Source organism: Desmodus rotundus, chromosome 12 (assembly GCF_022682495.2).
Source record: "Desmodus rotundus isolate HL8 chromosome 12, HLdesRot8A.1, whole genome shotgun sequence".
Lineage (NCBI taxonomy): Eukaryota > Metazoa > Chordata > Mammalia > Chiroptera > Phyllostomidae > Desmodus > Desmodus rotundus.
In genome coordinates this window covers 25,763,651-25,783,712 of record NC_071398.1, presented here as the reverse complement: position 1 = coordinate 25,783,712, position 20,062 = coordinate 25,763,651, and the positions used below count along the sequence as shown (strand labels likewise).

General features: G+C 42.8%; 1 protein-coding gene and 1 long non-coding RNA gene across 4 annotated transcripts in view; one reads left to right on the top strand and one right to left on the bottom strand.

Annotated features, from left to right (window-relative positions):
- Positions 1 to 18,384, bottom strand: part of HSD17B2 (hydroxysteroid 17-beta dehydrogenase 2) — a 49,304-nt gene extending 30,920 nt beyond the window's left edge. Inside the window, exon 1 of one of the 2 annotated variants that reach the window (XM_045191819.3) lies at positions 17,984 to 18,384. In XM_045191819.3, the coding sequence (XP_045047754.2) occupies positions 17,984 to 18,251 (268 nt within the window). In that variant the 5' untranslated portion in view covers positions 18,252 to 18,384. The remainder of the gene's footprint in view (positions 1 to 17,983) is intronic. The other variant, XM_024555937.3, reaches the window with a different exon arrangement.
- LOC123479319 (uncharacterized) lies at positions 9,972 to 15,939 on the top strand. 2 transcript variants are annotated; one of them, XR_006654904.3, is made up of 4 exons: positions 9,972 to 10,594; positions 13,224 to 13,295; positions 14,469 to 14,744; positions 15,517 to 15,937. It is a non-coding gene; the product is annotated as an uncharacterized lncRNA (long non-coding RNA). The 2 variants fall into 2 exon arrangements; XR_006654903.3 differs by having other exon boundaries at positions 9,987 to 10,594; positions 14,469 to 15,939.
- Positions 18,385 to 20,062: the final 1,678 nt, after the last annotated feature.

Genomic DNA, 20,062 nt, shown 5'->3' with positions numbered 1-20,062 from the left:
AAAATCTTGCATTAGTGCCTTTTGAGGCTGGATTCTTTTGATCACTCTTCTATGCTTTCATGTGGTTTGGTTAGTGGAATATTTTTAAGGTTCCAACCATATATTTTACAAGAAGTTTTACAAGCAAAGTAACACTTGTAAAAACATGTTAAGCAACTACATAAAATAAAGCACACTACTACAAAAAAAAAAGTAAATTTACTCAGGATTAGTGTAACACAAAGATAGAAAAAACTACCCAGAGATGTAGTTAAATTTCCTCATTATGCTAAGGTGGCTTAGTTCTTCCTCCCTAACATTATCTATAGTTTTATCTACAAAGGGCTGCCTTAATAATGTCTCCGTGGGTCTTTTTCACAGGAGAGCTGATTCCTGACTGACAGGATGTCATTCTCGCCTCACATAGCCAAAAATTTATTAGGCTGCCTCTAACGGTACAAGTCGCTACCTGTCAAATTTGACTGAAGTACTGCCCAGAAATTCAAGAAAGCTCTGATTTACAGAAACTCTCTATTTTCAATTTCATTGATTATCACCACCTTGTGATTGTTAATCTGACCTAGTTCCTTTCAACAGGGATGGCAAACCCTTGACCTATAGCGACCTAGGAAGAGAGTTCACTGCAGGCCTTCTCACAGTGCCCTCACAGGGCAGAGAGAGGCAGAGAGACAGCCCTCTAGTGTCTCTCCATGTAAGGACGTCGATCCCATCCTGAGGGCCCCACCCTTGTGACTTCATCTAACCCTAATCATCTTTCAAAAGCCCATCTCCAAACACATCACGTTGGGGGCCAAGGCTTCAACATGTGAGCCTGGAGGGAACACAGTTTAATCCACAGCACTGTGCTCACAGAGTTCACAGTCCAGTGTGGCACGCAGGGAGTACGTGCATGACATAAAAGGAAAATTATGAATCATGGCAAGTTCTGCCAGGGAACTAAAATGAGTGCTCTGAGGAATAATTGAGGTGGAAGGGAAGGATCTGCCTTCAGGAGTCAAATCATGGAATAACATACGAACAAATCACCAAAGATCTAGTACAATGAAAAATGCCTCATTAGTAACTTTAATACTAATTACAAGTTGAAATGATAATATGTTAGACATATTATATTAAATTGAATATATTTGAATTAATGTTACCTTTTTTTTCTTTTAAAAATAGGACTACTAGAAAAAGTTGAATTACTTATGTGGCTCACGTTATACTCTGGACAGCACTGCTGTTTACTAGTGCTCCCTCCCACTACAGACATGAAAAAGGAAGGAGAAAGGGTAACATTGAAGGGTGGGGGAGGGGGAGAAAGCAGCATGCCTGGAGTTGGGAAGTCAAGTTGGCAGAAATGACTAAATGACATTTTAAGAATGGGGCAGTCTGCTAATGGTTACAGGTTTCTTTTTGGAGTGATCAGAATTTGGAATTGGATAGTGGTGAGAGTTGCATTACCTTACAAATATACTAGAAACCCCTGAGTTGTATACTTTACAGGGTGAGTTTCATGGTATGAGAAGTATAGTGCAATGAAAATTAATATATGAAGATGAATAGGGCAGACTAAAATCTGCAGTGTCTGCTATGATAGAAGGCCCCTGAATATTTTCTGGAAAGCTTACTGCTTTCAGCTGACCTGAATGCATAGTTTGTAGGGGTGAGAAGAAGGTTGAGGGTGAGTAATTAAGCAAAAGGGGCTCTTACATGTCTTCACTGAAAGCAGGTAGACGATAAGGATTCACCTTCACTAGAAATCAGAGCTAAGGTTACCTGGAGAAAGATGAGCTCAGGAATTTGCAAACTTGTGGAGGGTGGGGATGGACCTCTCACAGGGCATATCATGGGGACTCAAGCAGATGATATCTTGACTTAATGGGGCAGGGTGACTCTCCCTGATATCTGAATCATTTTGATTATCAGGAACAACTGATTAATTAAATCAAAATGGGGACTTCTATGTATGGTTACCTGGTCTAGGTTAGGACCACTCTTGCATAATACAAAGGGGATAGATACCCTGCCCACCAGGCATTCTCCATGTCTAGCCTTGTGTCGGTTCTCCAGTAGAAACCTAAGATGAAGCATCCTTTCCTGGGGCAACAGCACACAAGGTCCTTTTCTCTGTGCACCGTCTCAGAGACGACTTAGAACATCTTTAGAAACCAGCCCCAAACAAATTGTCTCAGTCATTAATTCACTCAGCTTCTCTCCATCCCATACTGGGCTGGGTACTGAGGGTAGAACACTCTTTGTTAGAACTACTTTGGAGTCATGAAGCTCCCCTTTTCTGGTGAAGGCAGAAGAAGGGAATATTCTTGCCCACAGTTGATTCCCTAGGGCTAAGGGGGATTTGGGCAATATCATCATCAAATTTATTTGCCAAGCCCAGAGAGGAAGGAGGAAACCAAGGTAAGAGGACCCTGGCCTCACTTCCCTGTTTTCTGCAAGAAGCCAGAAGTCCCACCCGAATGTGGGCCCACCACAGTGGGGCTGGGGGGCGTGGAGAGAACAGTCTCCCCAGTCCCAGCATCAACCAAGGAGGGACCCGGGTTTGGTCATTTTCCCCCAGGGAACACCTCAAACGAGTAGTGTTTCTAATGGCTGGTGTTGTTGCCACCACAGGGCAATGTCTGGACATTTTGGGGTTATCACACTGAGTGGGGAGGGGTGCTATCAGCACCTAGTGAGTAGAGGCTATGTTTGCTGCTAAACACCCTACAATGCACAGAACAGCCCCAACAACAAAGATGGTCTAAAATGTTAATGGTGCCAAGACTGAGAAATCCTGATTTAGACTAAGATATGAAGGTGAAGGAGAAACCAGAACTATAAAGGCACTCCAATCCCTGCAAGCATTCCAAGTAAAAGGAACAGCATGTGTTAGGGCCATAATGCCAGCAAAGGTATGAGATAAGAGGGATTAGATCTTGCAGTCTCTCTAGTCTTGGGCAAAACTTTTGATTTTTATTCTCTACAGAGGAAAGCCTTTGAAGGGTTTCAAACCAGAAAGGGGTACCCTGGCTACCCTACAGAGAATAGGCTGGTGTGTCAAGAGTGAAATCCCAGAGGCTGGGAGCAGCCAAGGAAGAAATAGGGACAGGTTTGACTAGAGCAGAGGTGGTGAAGAAGGAGGGCAGTGGGTGTATCAAGAAGTATTCTGAAAGTAGCAGTTACTGACAGCAGAGGAGGAGGGGCAACAGAGATCTAGGCAGCTCTCGGGATTCTGGTCTTTATAGGGTGCTAGGTAGGGTGGCTCACCAAGATGGGGAAGACAGAGGCAGGGCTAGGTAGGAAGAGGTCCCAGATCAAGAGCTTAGATTCAGACATGTAAAGTCTGAAACAGCCAGTGGAATTGGGTGTATAGGTATTGGAGAGAGGAATTGCTTATGCAAGGCACTGAGCTGTGGTTCATTCTCAATGTAGGACTAACACTAGCTTCATGTGGGAAGCGGGCTTTCTAAAGAAACACCAACACACAAGTCATATGCCCTAGATCAGGTAAACCCGAGCTCTGGGAGTAGGTGCCTAAGCATCAATGTGCTTCAAAAGGCTCTCAGGTGATTTTAATGCACAGTGATGATTGACATCCACCAGACTCAAGATGCTGCCCCAAGTTAGACACCTCTGTGTTCATGGCAACCCACTGTGGGCTGAGAAGCCTCACCTTTGTTCATTGCCAAAGGGACTCTCTAGTTCCTGTCTATGTAACATTCTGTCTCTGCTTTTTCAGTGGTTGGCTGAATTCTACCCATCAAAACAATGAACTGCTCGTAGTCTTGGGTGTTCTTGTGTTACCTGCAGTTCCAGACCTTTTGTTCTGAAACTCTCTTATTTGTGGCAATATCAGTCTCCTGGTGAAGCTCTAGGGCCGCTCTGTCTCTCTCATCCCTTTGAGGATAGAATATTTGCAATCTTCTTTGTGAACTTTGTTTTCAAAGAACTCCCAGTACCTTCTGTCTCTGTGTACTCAAAGCAGAAGAAAAATGCATTCAAACCTGTCTATTCTTTAAGATCCAGTTCAATTCCCATTTTCTTTTATTATTATTGGGCACTCATCAAGTGACTTACTTTGTAAGTGGCACTTGGGGATACCACGATCAATGAGAATGATACAGTCCCTGAGCAAGGGAGCTCACACTCTAGGACAGGGTGACTCAACCACAGCACTACTGACATTTGAGATGAGGTAATTCTTTGGGGTGGGGGAGGGGGCTCTCCTGTACATTATAGGATGTTTAGAAGCATCCTTGGCTTCTATGCATTAAATGCCAGTAACACATTTCTGTGCCCCCCAATTATGACAACCAAAAAATATTTTCAGACATTGTGAAAATGTCCCCTGGGAAGCAAAGTTGCTCCCGGTCAAGAACCACTGCTATAGGAGGAAGAAGACATTAAACAAATACTTACAAAGGATGGCAAAGGTGATGAAAGGGCCATAAAAAGAGAGATTTCATTTAACTTGGCAGGCACAAAGAAATAAGAGCTCATAATGGAGACAACCTGTTCTACCCCAGAAAATAGCTGGTATTATTTCCATCATCATGCTTTCTCTGATTACTGCAGTGTCTTTTGTCTTCTCCAATTTCTTGCAGCAGCACTCACCAATTGTGTACTATGCAGCCAGGCACAGTGCTAAGCATTTGGCTTGCTTTATTTCATTTTGTCCTCATAACTACCCTATAACCATAATTGGCACCCCAAACCATTGAAGATTTGCTATATAAGTAAATTGGCTTTTACCCAATAGCTTTGCATAATAGGCTATAAAATAACTAGAATGAAAGCTTAGATACCCATAGCTTCTACTTTTCTTTATCCCTTGGACAGTAGCCTCTTACTTCATCAAGTACCACAATACTTTTGTCACTGCCAAAGTCTTCTGATTTAATTTCACCTTCATAGTTCCAGTCTGGTTTGTATTGCTCATATCAAGATGGTGCACAATGTTACATCTGAGTAACATCTCAAAGGAATGTCAAGAAAATTGTCCAGAAGACACTGAGAAAAAATGATGAAGGTTCCAGAAACTAGGCCATGGGAGGGATGAGAGTATTTAGTTTGAAGCAGATTTGGTTATAATATAATTCAGTCTTCACATTTTTCAAGAGCTACTACACAAAAGAGCACTTTCTTTAGATTATGTGACTTCCAGGGCAGAATTAATGCATCGATGATTGTCCAGGGAAGCATATTTTGATCCATATATGGAAAATATTTACAACTATTAACACTGTATATAAAAGTGGAATGATTTCTTTGAAGGGGTAGTGAGCTTTCCATCATTGGGGTTATTCAAAAAACCTCACTAGATGAAAAGGATAATCCTGAAAAGGGTATTCAGGCATTGGGAGGCAGTTGGTTGAAATAAAGTTCAATATGACCATGTAAGCCCCAAAGTGGCAGAATAAGATGTTCTTGCTCCCTCACCATCCTCCCAATATCATAGCTGACCTATAACATGTGGAGTGGATCAGGGGAAACCCCTTGCATGTTCCCTGCCAAGGGAACAGGATGCAGTGAAACCCCAACCCCTACACCATGGTCTCTACAGTGAAGTTCCCCTAAGATTATTTGAATATACACTTCCTGTGGCTTATTCTAGAAGCTTCTCTGAAACCTTAAGTAGGAAAAAGTGTCCATGTTGAGTGGGAGAATTCTGAGGTAGTAACTCCCTTCATATTCCAAGGCCTGTTACAATCATGCTCAATTTCCTTCTCTTTCCAGAGTTGGGCGGTGGGTAGGGGATGGAGGGCACTCTTTTAGCAATCTTATCTTTCGGCTTCTAGCCACCACCTTCATGCTTTTCTATTTGGCTGTGAATGAAAGGTACCATGTACAGATGGCCCTTTATGTATGTTACCGCATTCCATCCTGGCAACAATCCCAGTGAGATCAATATTATGATTATCTGCCTGCTACAGAGAAGGAAACTGAGGTCCAGACAGGTTAATTAACTTGCCCTAGGTCAGAGAGCTAGTAAGTGGCAAGGCAAGCAGCCAGATCAGTCATTGTCTTAATTGTGTGGTCTTAACCCCTCACCCTCCTCCTATCCTGGAGGACAGTAGACAGACTTGCACTTAGATGCACATACGTTTCTAGAGAGGGACATAGTTTTGGTTTTGTTTCCAATCCCCTTGCTGATATCCAGGTTCAGTTTGACTCTGAAGGCCACAAGACCTCAGTAGACATGAATCTTTAGACAATAGGATTCAATGAAACCCAGATCCCTTTCCAGTGTTTCAGTTGACCTAGCAGAGCCGTTGACTCATGAAAATGGAATTTGGGTTCTATTCAATCAAAAACCACATTGGGCACTTGTCTCAAATCAAAATGTCAAAGGTCAAAATTATGTTTGGGCCAGTCCTGGACCTTGAGTCCTTTGTACACCAAGGACATTGAATACAATGTTCCCCATGGCTTCTGTTCTTGAATTTTAGAATTGTTTTTCAGTGGACATATATCTTTTCAATACCCTGTTTATGGCACGAAGTCCATGGGAGTTAGCAATTATGAGCAGAGAGGAAGGGTCTCGTGATGTGAGCCAGTGCACAAGGGGGAACCCGGGAGCACCAGAGTGCTGCATGTAGTGAATCCTAAGTTAAAGAGCAGGTGCTGTTGTGCACTGATGGTGGACAGGGGTCCCTGGGTCATCCAAGCCAGACATGTTCCCCCACTCCACTCCATGTCTGCACTAGACTTCCTCATGCTCCCTGCTTAGCTTGCATCCAGCTTGTCTTCTTTGCCACCTGGATTTACTCTCATTCCCAGTCATTAGTTTATCTCCATTTGGTTCAGTGCGACTACCTATTAACCAGATGTCCATGGCCTTGCCCCAAAACCACTGCCTGTGCCATGTCCTAGCACATACATATATACTGACATCCCATGATCTGATCTAATCCCCAACTCTGAGGGCATTGAACCCTGAAATTGGGAAGGCAAGGGAAGGAGTGAAGGATCAGCATCTGAAGGGTTCATCTTTAGGAGCATAAATAGGGGATTTCAAAATCCATGGGGTTCAGATACTGATGTAAATAAGTGGACATGGAAGCTTTGGCCAGGAGGGTGTAGACAAGATAATCTTTGATCATTTTTTGAGATTAGAAATTGCTCATACCAGGGACCTTTCTGAAAACCTCATGTTTTACCTCCTCAGCAGGTCTTGTTCTGTCTTCAAGGTAGTAATATTTGTTTTAGTACAGTGCCTGGATAGCACACAACCTTTGAACAGCTAAGTGGTACTCAGAACTTTCCTAGGAACTTGGGGAGTATAAAGGATGTATGTAATATGACCTCTATTGTCAAGGACCTTTGCACACAAGAAATTTGGGCTTTATATGGATGAGGAGCTGTAGTAGGATTTTATATACAGGGGAATGTGGATTGGTTAGCTTTATATTTTGGAAAAGCATTGATCTGGCTACAGAGTGAAGATGAAGAAATGAGAGGCAGGGATAACAACCAAGTCACTATTACAATAGTCCAAATGAAAAACAAGGAAGCTTTGATCAAAGGGAGTAGCTCCAGGAATAAAAGGGAGGAGAGAGATTCAAGAGATAGGGAAAGGTCATTGAGTTATGAATAAGTTATTGGTTGGATGAAGGGATGAAAGAGAAGAAAGAGTCAAGAATTCTCAGGTTTGTGATATGGGTTAACTGAAAAGAGGGTTCAAAGATGACTGTGGGAGAGACTTCTGGCCAAGATGGAGGCCTAGGTAGATGCACTGTGCCTCCTCACACAACCAAAAGAAGAACAACAACAAATTTAAAAACAAAAAACAACCAGAACTGACAGAAAATCAAACTGTATGGAAGTCCAACAACCAAGGAGTTAAAGAAGGAACATTCATTTGGTAGGAGGGGCAGAGACAGGAAGCTGGGCAGAGAGGACTCGAGGCAAGACAATGGCTGGCAGACCTGCAGCAAGGCAGCAGATTGCAGACTAGGAAGACCCACATTCCAGGGCAGATAAACTGGGAGGAACAACTGGGGAGCGAGGCAGACCATGCTACCCAGAGTTTCAGTGCAGGGGAATAAAGCCTCTGATTGAAAACACCTGTGGTGGCAGTGGGAGAAACTCCCACCTTCACAGGAGAGTTTGTTGGAGAGACCCACAGGGTCCTAGAACGTACACAAACCCTCCCACCTGGGATTCAGCACCAGAAGGGCCCAATTTGATTGTGGGTAGTGGAGGGAGTGACTGAAAACCGGCAGAGAGCAGATCAAGTGTCATTGTTCCCTCTTGGACCCCTCCCCCACATACAGCATCACAACACAGCAACATGGGTTGCCCTGCCTAGTGAACACCTAAGGCTCCACCCCTTACTACATAACAGGTAAGCAAAGACCAAAAAAAAAGGGCCCAAATGAAAGAACAGATCAAAGCTCCAGAAAAAATACAACTAAGCAACGAAGAGATAGCCAACCTATCAGATGCACAGTTCAAAACACTGGTAATCAGGATGCTCACAGAATCGGTTGAATATGGTCGCAAATTACATGAAAAAATGAAGGCTATGCTAAGAGAAACAAAGGAAAATGTACAGGGAACCAATACTGATGGGAAGGAAACCGGAACTCAAATCAATGGTGTGGACCAGAAGGAAGAAAGAAACATTCAACCAGAACAGAATGAAGAAACAAGAATTCAAAAAAATGAGGAGAGGCTTAGGAACCTCCAGGACATCTTTAAACAACATTCCAACATCTGAATCATAGGGGTGCCAGAAGGAGAAGAGGAAGAGCAAGAAACTGAAAACTTATTCAAACAAATAATGAAGGACAACTTCCCTAATCTGGCAAAGGAAATAGACTTCCAGGAAGTCCAGGAAGCTCAGAGACTCACAAAGAAGCTGGACCCAAGGAGGAACACACCAAGGCACATCATAATTACATTATCCAAGATTAAAGAGGAGAGAATCTTAGAAGCAGCAAGAGAAAAGGAGACAGTCACCTACAAAGGGGTTCCCGTAAGACTGTCAGCTGATTTCTCCAAAGAGACCTTACAGGCAAGAAGGGGCTGGAAAGAAGTATTCCAAGTCATGAAAGGCAAGGACCTACATCCAAGATTGCTCTATCCAGCAAAGCTTTCATTTAGAATGGGAGGGCAGATAAAGTGCTTCTCAGATAAGGTCAAGTTCAAGGAGTTCATCATCACCAAGCCCTTATTATATGAAATGTTAAAGGGACTTATCTAATGAAAAGAAGATAAAAAATATGAACAGAAAAATGAGAGCAAACTCACAGTTATTAACAACCACACCTAAAACTAAAACAAAAAAAAACTAAGCAAACAACTAGAACAGGAACAGAATCATAGAAATGCAGATCACATGGAGAGTTATCAGTGGGGGAGTGGGAGGGGAGAGAGGGAGAAAAGGTACAGAAAATAAGTAGCATAAATGGTAGGTAGAAAATAAGCAGGGGGAGGTTAAATAGTATAGGAAATGTAGAAGCCAAAGAATTTATATGTAAGACCCATGGACATGAACTAAATGTGGGGAATGTGGATGGGAAGGGTGTGCAGGGTGTAGGGTAATAAAGGGGGGGATGGGACAACTGTAATAGCATAATAAATATATTTAAGAAAAAAGATGACTGTGGCATCTGTGACTTGGGAAGATGGGGTGGATGATGTTAATGCCATCAAATTCTGGACTGGTGGCAGGATTTAGGTGAAAGTCAGAGAGTGCTGTCTGGGCCATGTGGACCCTGGAACATCAGGAAGCAGTGGATATGTGGTCCAGAGTGCAGGAAACAAGTGTGGGCAAGGTGTTAGAGATTTATCATCATCAAAATACAGGGGGCAGGAGATGCCATATGTGGAAACAAAGGTACTGCACGAGAGTGTAGGAATATAAACACATCCTAAAGGAGATGCAGGGAACTGGAGGGGGTAAAGGGAGTGCTGGCTTTTAGGAGGGTAAACAGGAAAAGATGAACCTATGAAGAAGTCATCAATAAGGGATAGAAATAACCTGTAGAAAGTGGCTGGTGTAAAGAAGTGGAAGGAGGGATGGGGAAGAGGCCAGAATTGGAGGAAAGGTGAGAACCAGAGAAGTTAAGAAAAGAAAAAGGATTAGGAGAAACAATGATAAGTTTGTCCTAGAAATGCCAAGTTTAAAGTTTCAGCCTAAAATCCTGGAAATATGAGTCAGAAAGTCAAAAGAATGTCAGGTATACAAAAGTACAGATTTGCCGGTCCTCACATAGAGGCCTTGGATATCACAGGAGCGGGTGGGACTTCAATGGTAGAGAATATGGCAAGATAAAGAGGGACAAGGACAGAGCCACAGGAGTCACCTCAGGGGAGGGGTAGGAAGAAGAACATGGAGAATCAAGGGACAGAGAAGTGAGAGAAAAACTTGGAAATGCAATCTCCTGGAAAGCGAAGGAAGCCATGTCAAGGAGGCAAATGTGGTCAGCAGTGCTGGCATGGAAGTCAAACTCTGGTGACTAGGAGGACACCAGTGACCTTTGGGAGAGCAGTTTCAGCAGCCTGCTGGAGGCCAGAGGATATTCTGCGTGTGCCACATACTGGGTGAGCAGGAGCACACTTAGAACCAAGGCATCGTAAAGCCCAGTCCGGAGCAAGCCAACAGGTAAGTCATGGCAGAACAATGGGGCCTCGACAGCTCAGCCATGTCACTCTGCCCTTTCTCCACAGGTGATCCCAGCAAAAAAGAACCAGCAGAGATAAGTACATAAGGAAGTAGGCAGACTGGGACCATCCCATTTTGTCCAGCCATGAGCACAAAAAAAGGGGAGGAAACGTCACCCTCTTGGTTCATGAACTCAGGGCTCATGCATTCACTAACACTGTATCGGGTCTGATGTGCTCTGACCCTGCCAAGGGGCATGTGGTCATAAAGAAAACGTGGTCCCTGCCTTCAAAAAGTTTACAATATATAGGGCAGGGGGCTGGGAGTGCTTTCATCCCACGAGGATTTCCCCCAACCAAAAAACTGAAACTCATAGACACAGACAGAAGCAGTGCAGTGGTTACCAGAGGGAAGGGAGGTGGGGGGCACAGTAAAGGTGATTCAACTTTGGGTGGTGGGCACAGTGCAATATGCATATAATGTATTATAGAAATCTACACTTGAAACCTACATAATCTCGTTAACCATTATCACCCTAATAAATTTAATTTTTTAAAGAATAAAAAAAACTCCATCTAGAATGCCTGATAAAATCACCATTCAAATATCACAGAATTACCCAAGTTAAAAATAGCTTTTTACGAGTCTCTGTAGAGGGCTAAGGTAAAGCTTAAATTGAATTATAAAAGAGGTTATGTAGCATATTAAAAAATTCTGATTGACTGGATTTTAGGTTCACTGAAAACTGTATTGATTCTTTATTATACACTTCCAGGACCACTTCCCTTGCAACACTAATCATCACTTTGTTGCTTGTGTTTCTCCCCTCTTTTCCTCCATACTCATCAAGGTCTGGTTCTCTATTTCCACCTGCCCATGACTTTCCACCTGCACTGCCCCCTCACCTCCCTCAAAATGAAACCTAACCTGAACTCCCTCAAAATGAAACCTGAACTCTAACTCACCAGATGGCATATCTTAAAACACCACCACCTTTTTCAAACATCCCTATCCGTGTCCACAGTACCTTCATTTTATCTCCTCTCACCTGCATCTCTGCATCCAATCAATTGCCGAGTTATGTGTCAGCAGTCTTATGAACATAATACAGGGTGGGGCAAACGTAGGTTTACAGTTGACTGTATGGAAACTAATACAATAATTAATAAATGATGATACAGGAGTAAACTGTGTTTTATACACTCACAACTGTAAGCCTCCTTTTGCCCCACTCTGTATATGTTCAACATGTACTTGCCTTTTGAATGGACACATTATATACCCTGGATGCCTTCACAGGCTACTAGTAACCATGGCTATAACACAAAAAAGACAGTGTTGAGAGAATGCCTTTGGGTGGCAGAAGGATCTGATCTGGGTTCAGTCCCATTTGTGCTACTTAGTAGTTCAGTGACTTTGGACACATAGTTTCTTCATTCACAAGATGCAGTTTATTAGGGTTGTGAAAATCAAATATAAAATGTATGTAAATTTTGAGCACAGAGATGTTATTTTCCTTAGTCCTGTAGTCCACCGTCAATGTTCAGCCATTTTAATAATTTAGCGTTAAATCCAAAGGACACCAAATACCAAGCTGATGCCAACAGTATTCAATTTTAGAACCTTAATTGGACTATTTAATAAGTCCTAGCAGGGGTCACCACCCACCCAGGACTCTTCATTTGCAACATAAAATAAGGGCCTTTGCTTAAAACAAATCCTTTTTCCCCTCCTTGGTCCACCCTCCATTGCACCCAGTTTTGAAAATTCCAATTAAAAATTATCCAACATAAAAAATTTTAATGAGTGCCCACGGTGTGTGGGGGAGCTGCTTGACCAATTAGCCTGGAAGGCCTTATTTTCCCTCTAGAAAGCTACTTTTTAATTCCTAAAACAGCTCATTTTTAATCAAGTTTTTCCCAGCCCCCCCTCCCCACGCGAGCTGTGCCCACCCTTGAGCTCCACCACACTTTGGGAATCCTCCTGGAGGCGCCCTCTGTACCCCATTGCTCAGCTATAGCCACTGTGGCCAAATATCTCCCATTAGACCATGGTGCCCTCCAGGTGTGTGCCCTGCTCACAGTAAATATGGAATCAGAAGTTATCCCTTGAAGTGGGTGAGGAAGACTGGAGGGGCCAGGTGAAAGGGCTCAGGGCAGCAAGTCAAAGTTACCTTTGCTTCTCCTACCAAGTCCAAAGGATAGGCTAACAAGGACAATGTACAATCTCAGAGGAAGAAGAAGGAGCCCCAGTAAACATGGGGCCAAGGTCAAAGAAATCTAAGAACTTTGATTCCATCACTTGACAAACAACATAACATTGCATGGTCTGTAATGTCCTCCCCCCACTGCTTCTGGACAATGCATGGCGCGTACTAAGGACTCTATAAATAGCTGTGGGGTGAATAAATGAATGTTTCTTCTTTTCTTTCTTTGTCAGCCTTTTTCTTTTTTGTTTCCTTTTGGCCTCCCTAACCCCATCTCTCTACCTTTCCCCTCACCACCCCAATACAGAAAATTACACCCCTCTCTTTCTCTCTTCTTCCTCCCTCCCTCTCTCCATCCCTTCCTCCCTGTCTCTCATCACTAACTCCAACTATAAAAACGTGTGTGTGTGTTATCATTTCTAGTTTCCAGAGGAGAAAACAAAAGTTCAGAAGCCCCAAACTGGGTACCAAAGATCACACAGCTGGGAGGAAGAGGTATGTAGCAGATAATATCAAACTGCCCAGATCACCTTGGCCATTTGGGGGCTCTCTAAGCCACAGGGACATCACACCCAGCAGCCAGTCCCTGAGACTTTGTCCAGCAGCTGTCCCAGGATGCTGGAGCTCCCTTTGCCAGTGGACAAGGAGAGTCAGAAGTACCTGGAGTTTAAGCCTCCCCTCATCACTACCACCCAGGGGGTGGGGGGTAAGAGCCCTTAACTAATGATTGACAGGTGGGAGGGCATAAAAACTACTACTCCCTGGACCACAATGGGGACAGCTGTCCTGTGCAACCCCCACTGTCTACAGATCCGCCCCAGTAATTAAGCCAACTGACCCTCAGCAGACTTCCCTTCATGCTGCACCCTTTGTGGCCTCCATCATTCCTGTCCATCTTCCCTACTCCAGGACCAATGTTCCTTGGAAACCCTCCTAATAAATCCCATTCACACTATAGGGGTTCAGAACAGCCTTCCCCAAAATTCCTCTTCACTTTGGCATGTGAATTACTGTATTTTGCCAAGTATAAGGTGCTCCCGTGTATAATGCACACCCACATTTTTGGCTCAAACTTTCAGGAAAAAAGTCATTTTATTTTTTTAATTCAATTATTTATTTATTTTTATTTAGAAACAAAACCAATGATCATATTCCAGGGCATTATTTTGCATATGGTTATTGTTATTGCTTTCTAGAGTTACACTTTTGGTGCACACGCATAAATAAAAGAATTAAAAACATATATCTATATAGATACAGAGTCCCACCCATGTACAATGAACATCCTTATTTTTTCCTCAAAAATTTGGGCAAAAAATTGCACATTATACATGGCAAAATACAGTACCTGTACTTTGAGCTGAGGGTAATCAAGATTCTGCAGGTGCATAAGAAACTTCCCTTAAAGAATTTGAATTAGGGGTCTTGCCCATAAAAGTTGTCACCAAAAATAACATTTTATGACCTATTTATAGGACAGGGAAAACTACTAATTACTGAACATCTACTCTTCTTATTGTCCCTCCGAAGCCTCCAAGGCACTCTACCTTATCCTGAGCTCAAAATGGCATATATACTTATTTTAACTTTCTGTCCCTCAGCCTCCTATGTATGTGTACGTATGTAATTAAATTTGGTTACTTTCTCTTGCAAATCTGTTTTGTGTAGATTTGATTACAGCCAAAACAAAACAAAAAATTTTTGAAGAGTAGAGAAGAGTTTCCTTCTCCCCCCACAAATCCTCATCTCAAGCGCTGCCCCTGAAGAACCCAGCCTAAGACAGAATAAATGCAGAATTCAAGCCCAGCCCTTTCGGACATCCAAGTTTTTTCCACTATGTTATGCCTGAGATGCTGCTGCAGTCAAGTGAGCCTGCTCATCATTAATTTTACAATCATTTTAAAAATTAAATGGCCCTTGGAGCTTCAGTTACCATAAAGACAAGTATGTGTTCCAACTCTCTATGCTTGCTTATTTCTTCTTTGTGCTATAATTTATGTTTCTGAGACAAAAGACCTTTGAATATCTTAGAAAAATGAAATAAGTTGACTCCAAGAAACAAAGTTACTTTTTTGAACTTGTCCTTGTAATTATCTTACACCTGGGTCCATAATTAAATGGATTTTATCCTTTTAATGTGATCCCTTTTAAAAATAATGAGCCAGTCAGAGAAAGACAAGTACCATACAATTTCACTTATATATGGAATCTAGTGAACAAAATAAACTAACAAATAGACTATGAGTCTACGAGAAACAGACTCATGGACAGAGAACAGACTGACAACTCTCAGAGAGGAGAAGGGGTGGGGTGCTGGGTGAAAAAGGTGAAGGCATTAAGAAAAAAAACCAAAAACAACCTCATAGACACAGACAACAGCATGGTAAAGGGGGTGGGGGAGGTAGAAGAGGGAAAAGAAGGAATGAATGATGGTGGAAGTATTTGACTTGGGGTGGTGAACACAATGCAGTACACAGATGATGTGTTATGGAGTTGTACCCCTGAAACCTACATAATTTTATTAACCAATGTCACTCCCAATAAGTTCAATATAATTTTTTAAATAGAAAAACATATTTTTTACTATATAAGTAATATAACTATATTAGATAAATTTTAGGGAAAACATCTAGGGGAGAAAAGCATCCAGGAACCCTAATCCAACAATTTACAAACTATTTCCTTCCACATTTTTGTTTTTGTTTTTTAATTCAAGTGGCCTGGTTGCAGTCCTGCTCAGACACCTGGGTCTCCTGCAAGTTTTCCTCCAGCCCAGTTTTCCACAGCGTAACACTGTCCTGTGTTGTCCTTTTTACTGGTTCCCACTGTTCTACCAGAGGATACACTGTGATTTGCCACCATTTTTATTGCTTTTGATATTTCACTATTTCAAGTAAGATTGTGTTGAACAACTATGTGAATATGCCATTTTGTTTGGCATCTATCCTTTTTACAAATTTCAGATTATTTCTTTAAAAGAGATTTCCAAATCTTAAATTATCAAATAAAAGAATTGTATTTGAGTACATTGCCACCTTTTGCTAGTCACCCCACTCACTAAAATGTTCACCGATTTATAACATAAGCCATTCTGAAACAAAGATTATTCCAAGTTATGGTGGCTTGTTTTTAAATAAGTTCTGACCTAACTAAATGAATTCATTTTTAATTTCTCCATTTAGAACAAAGGTCTTGAAACCTTCTTTAGAATCATATTGAATCTATGGCATTCTTTTTGACAAAGGATGTGGTTCCTTTATTATAAATTCAAAGCTTTCTAATTGCTAAACTTTTCACTGAGGGATTAGTCATTGGGCCTGAGTCGCCTAATTGAATCTGTCATTTTCCATGCCTCTGAACACAAGTCAGGACATTGCAATGGCTGATAGGGGCTGACTTGGGTGTGTATTTTGTGAGCATTTCTGCTTGCCTGCACCTGCAAAACAGAGGGTGAAGAACATTGACAAGATAATGGAGCAAGAGAGAATTCCTGTTTTTTCCATTACCTGAAGTTTGCCTGAGTGTATCCTAAGGCTTAATATTCTTATTTATTAGCCTTGGAAGTGCTGCCTCTGAAACTGATTTCCCAGGAATGTTTGGACTTCCAGGAGATCATGTCTCATTAATGTCAACCACAGCATTGCTGGTAACTTTTGTAACATGCTGATGTGTTCCCTCTCCTTTCACACAAGTGGAAAAGTACAAAAAATAAATCTGACCTAGAATTATTTCCGAAGACCATGGGTACTTATTACTAGACACAGAACAGAAGGATTGACTATTACTATAGCTTTCTACCCAGACCACCCAGAGAATTCTAGTGAAGAAGTAGAAAACCCAGCCAGTCCTCCGGTATCACCTGCATGATTCCAGACACTCATGTGGAATCATGAGTGGAACACCATGTACAATCATGAGTGGAATACCATGTACCATGGTACCATGTACCATGAGTGGAATCATGGTACACATCCCATTGACCAACTGAGTTTTCTTACCTTTGAATTGTATGGGAGACAGGGGGTTGTTTTGCCTTTGAAAAAGCTTGTTTTCCACAGCACTTCAAAACTCAAACAAGTGCCAGCTTGCATTTCATTTTAAGAGAAAATTTCATCGTTAAAGTAAAAGGCAAAATAGACAAGTCACCTCCGAGTCTATTTCCCTGTGAATTGGGAAAACCTCTACTTGCTTCCACCCACACCCTGTGTTTGCCCTCACTCCCAGCAGGTTGTAGTGGTGGGCTGTGAGGTGATGACATCCCAGCAAATGATTCTGCAACAGAAGTTCCTCCTTGGCATCATTTTCTGAGTTAGGATAATGCTGGGTAATCCCATTTAAAACCCTATCCAAGCTCAAACTTCACAACCAAGCAAACCAGTTTTACAAACCACAGAAATTTAATTTGGCCTCATACTTGCAGTGGAAAAAGAAACACAAAAGAAGGGGGGGAAAAGCTGGCAGCTCAGCTAACAAGCAACTGCCCTCTGGACACACTGCCAGCTTGATCCAATTAAGAAACATTAGCCATCTAATGACAGATGTGAAGACAAAGGTTCAGATGAGACCAGCAGCCAGGCAAACTGCAAAGTTTCCACCCCTAGTGAGTCCCTTCAATTTAGGGGTGGGCAAAAGTAGGTTTACAGTTGTTTGTATGGAAAAAGGCATGCAAGTTATTACAGTAGCTTTATCAACTCAGAAGAATACCCTGATGCAACTGTAAGCTTTTTTTACAGTGGACAAAAATACTTTTGCCTACCCCTGTATTTAAAAAACATAGCTAGACACAAAGAGAACCTGACTTTGTAAGTCTCCTTGCACTTCTAGGAAATAAGAGCCAAAGTCTAGAAAACAGCCAAACATAATCTCAGAACAAAATTCCATTTAAGGCTAAAGAAACCTAGGGGACTTTCCTGGAAACGTGGAATACCACAGGTTTGCTTATTAATGTTTATCCTGGGAAGTTAACAAAATCATGGCTTAGATGCACTTCCCCTTTCCGTCCCTCCCAACTACACCTCCTGAAGAAAGCAAACCAAACAAGGTGGTGAAAACTACTTGGGGATGTGCTTTCATTTATTCTACACCAAGCATTTTATTTTTAAACCAAATCTGAAAAAGTCCCGCTGAGGCAAAGCAAGTGCCAGATCCTGCCCTGGGTGAGAATTGCAGTGTCGTCCGCTTACCTGTGATTAGCACAGCCTTTTGATCCACAGGTAACATCTCTTGGCCAGATAAGTAAATATGCAAGAGGAAGCATGACAGGGAGAAGAGGACCAAGCCCCAGAAGAGGGACAGGCTGAGCAAGCAGGCCCCTCCCCAGAGGCCCACCAGGCAGACCACCTTTCTCCCCACCTGTCCTGGGCTCTTCTTCAGTTGGCAAAGAATGAGTCCCCCTAGCGCTGCCGTGACAGCCAGGCAGAGCCAAGCTGTCTCAGAGGGGAGAGTGCTCATTCTCACAGACTCTGCTGCACCTTTCTGCACTCAGGACAAGTGGGCAAAGGCTGGCTGGAAGCAGCCTGGGTTATATGAACTGAGAGCCAAGAAGGGAGGGGGGAAACAGCCCTGACACACTTTGAATGAGCCTGGATTAATCATACACACACAGGCACATACTTCCTAGTGCAGTTTGATATAAATACCAGAGCACTTCCTATGCAATTGCTCCCCCCACACCCACTGCGTGCATGACACATACATGTTCTCTCCACAACAAATAAGCATTCATTCTTTGATGACCTCTGGAGAGAAAACTAGTTGGATAATTATTGACAAAATTTGATCTGAACAGTGAATTACAAAACCTCTAGCTCCTAGGAAAATATGCTTCTTTAGGACTCTGTGTTGCATCTGTTTGTCAAATCCTTTTTCGGATTTGTGTGTGTATGTGTGCGTGTGTGTATATGTGTGTGAGAGGGAGAGAGAGAGAAACCAGGCAACCAGTGAAGTTCAGAAGATGGACCCTGGAGGGGGATGGCATCACTGGTCTTGTCCATGGTCACAGGATTCCTGCCACCTCCCACCTAAGTCAGGCTGAAGGGTGGATGACAAGAGAATAAAGACTAGAAGAGATTCATGGCAGATGAAAAGTGCTTTGGTCTTGCCAGAGGGGAGGTATGCCTGAGTGAGATAATAACAACAATAATACAACTAATAATGCCCCACACGTACCTACTGGTACTTACTTATGCCAGGGGTCATGTTTAGCTATTTAGCCATTCATTCTCTATTGAGACCCTATTCTCTGCCAAGCTCTGTTCCAGGCACCAGCACTCAATAGTCAATATGCTCAGTCTCTTTGAATATAGTATCCTTATCACAGTAGATTCTATCATTGTAGTGATTTTACAGGTGAGACCACTGAGACACAGAGAGGTTAAGAGACTTGCCCAAGATCACACAACACTGGAGTCAAGAAGGCTTGTTTCAAAAGTGTATGTTCTTCCCCACTCTACAGTACTGCCTGTTCTAGGCAGAAAATAAAAGACAATCAGCATGTAGTATACTAGGGCTTCCTTACCTTACCCTCATTTGAACCTTAGGTAACACTTTGAGGTGGATATTGTTACGCCCACTTTACAGAGAGGAAAACGGGGACTGGGGGAGGGTAAGTAGTGGATCTGGACCCACACTCATGACTTACTGGGTCGAAAGCCAGCACTCGAAGCTGTGACACCTTACTGAGCACCAGAAGCAATGCTGACCGTCCCAAGGGGGTGCGGCACCACCTGGACTATGGCGTGCCTTGTGTGCGTCAGGCGCCAAAATGCCAATAAAGGCAAGGCAATGGTATATCTGGAGAGACAAGAAAAGTTCTCATTTGGAGGTCAGATTACTTGTTTTCAAACCCAATCTTAGCTCTGCTGAGATAGGGGATGTGGCAGAATACCTACAATCAATAAAAGCCACAGGAGCTGTCAAGAAGATAATAAGATCACACCCTACCCCCCAACCCCCCCATCCCCACTGAATTTATGGCTTAAAACTGTCAGAAACCCACTCAATCCAATATGGTGACTAATTTCGCCTAATGGTAACCCCTAGCCTCATTCTATGCTGACAGTAATACAATAGCACGCTAAACGGCACACCCCAAGCTGCCCTGATCAGAATGGGAAAAGCCCAGCCCTGGCTAAATGGCTCATTTGGGCAGCTCAGGTGATTGGAACATGGTCCTGTGCACCAAAACTTTGCAGGTTTGATCCCCAGTCAGGTCACATGCTTGGCTGAAGGTTTGATCTGCAGTGCTGATCAGAGGCAACCGA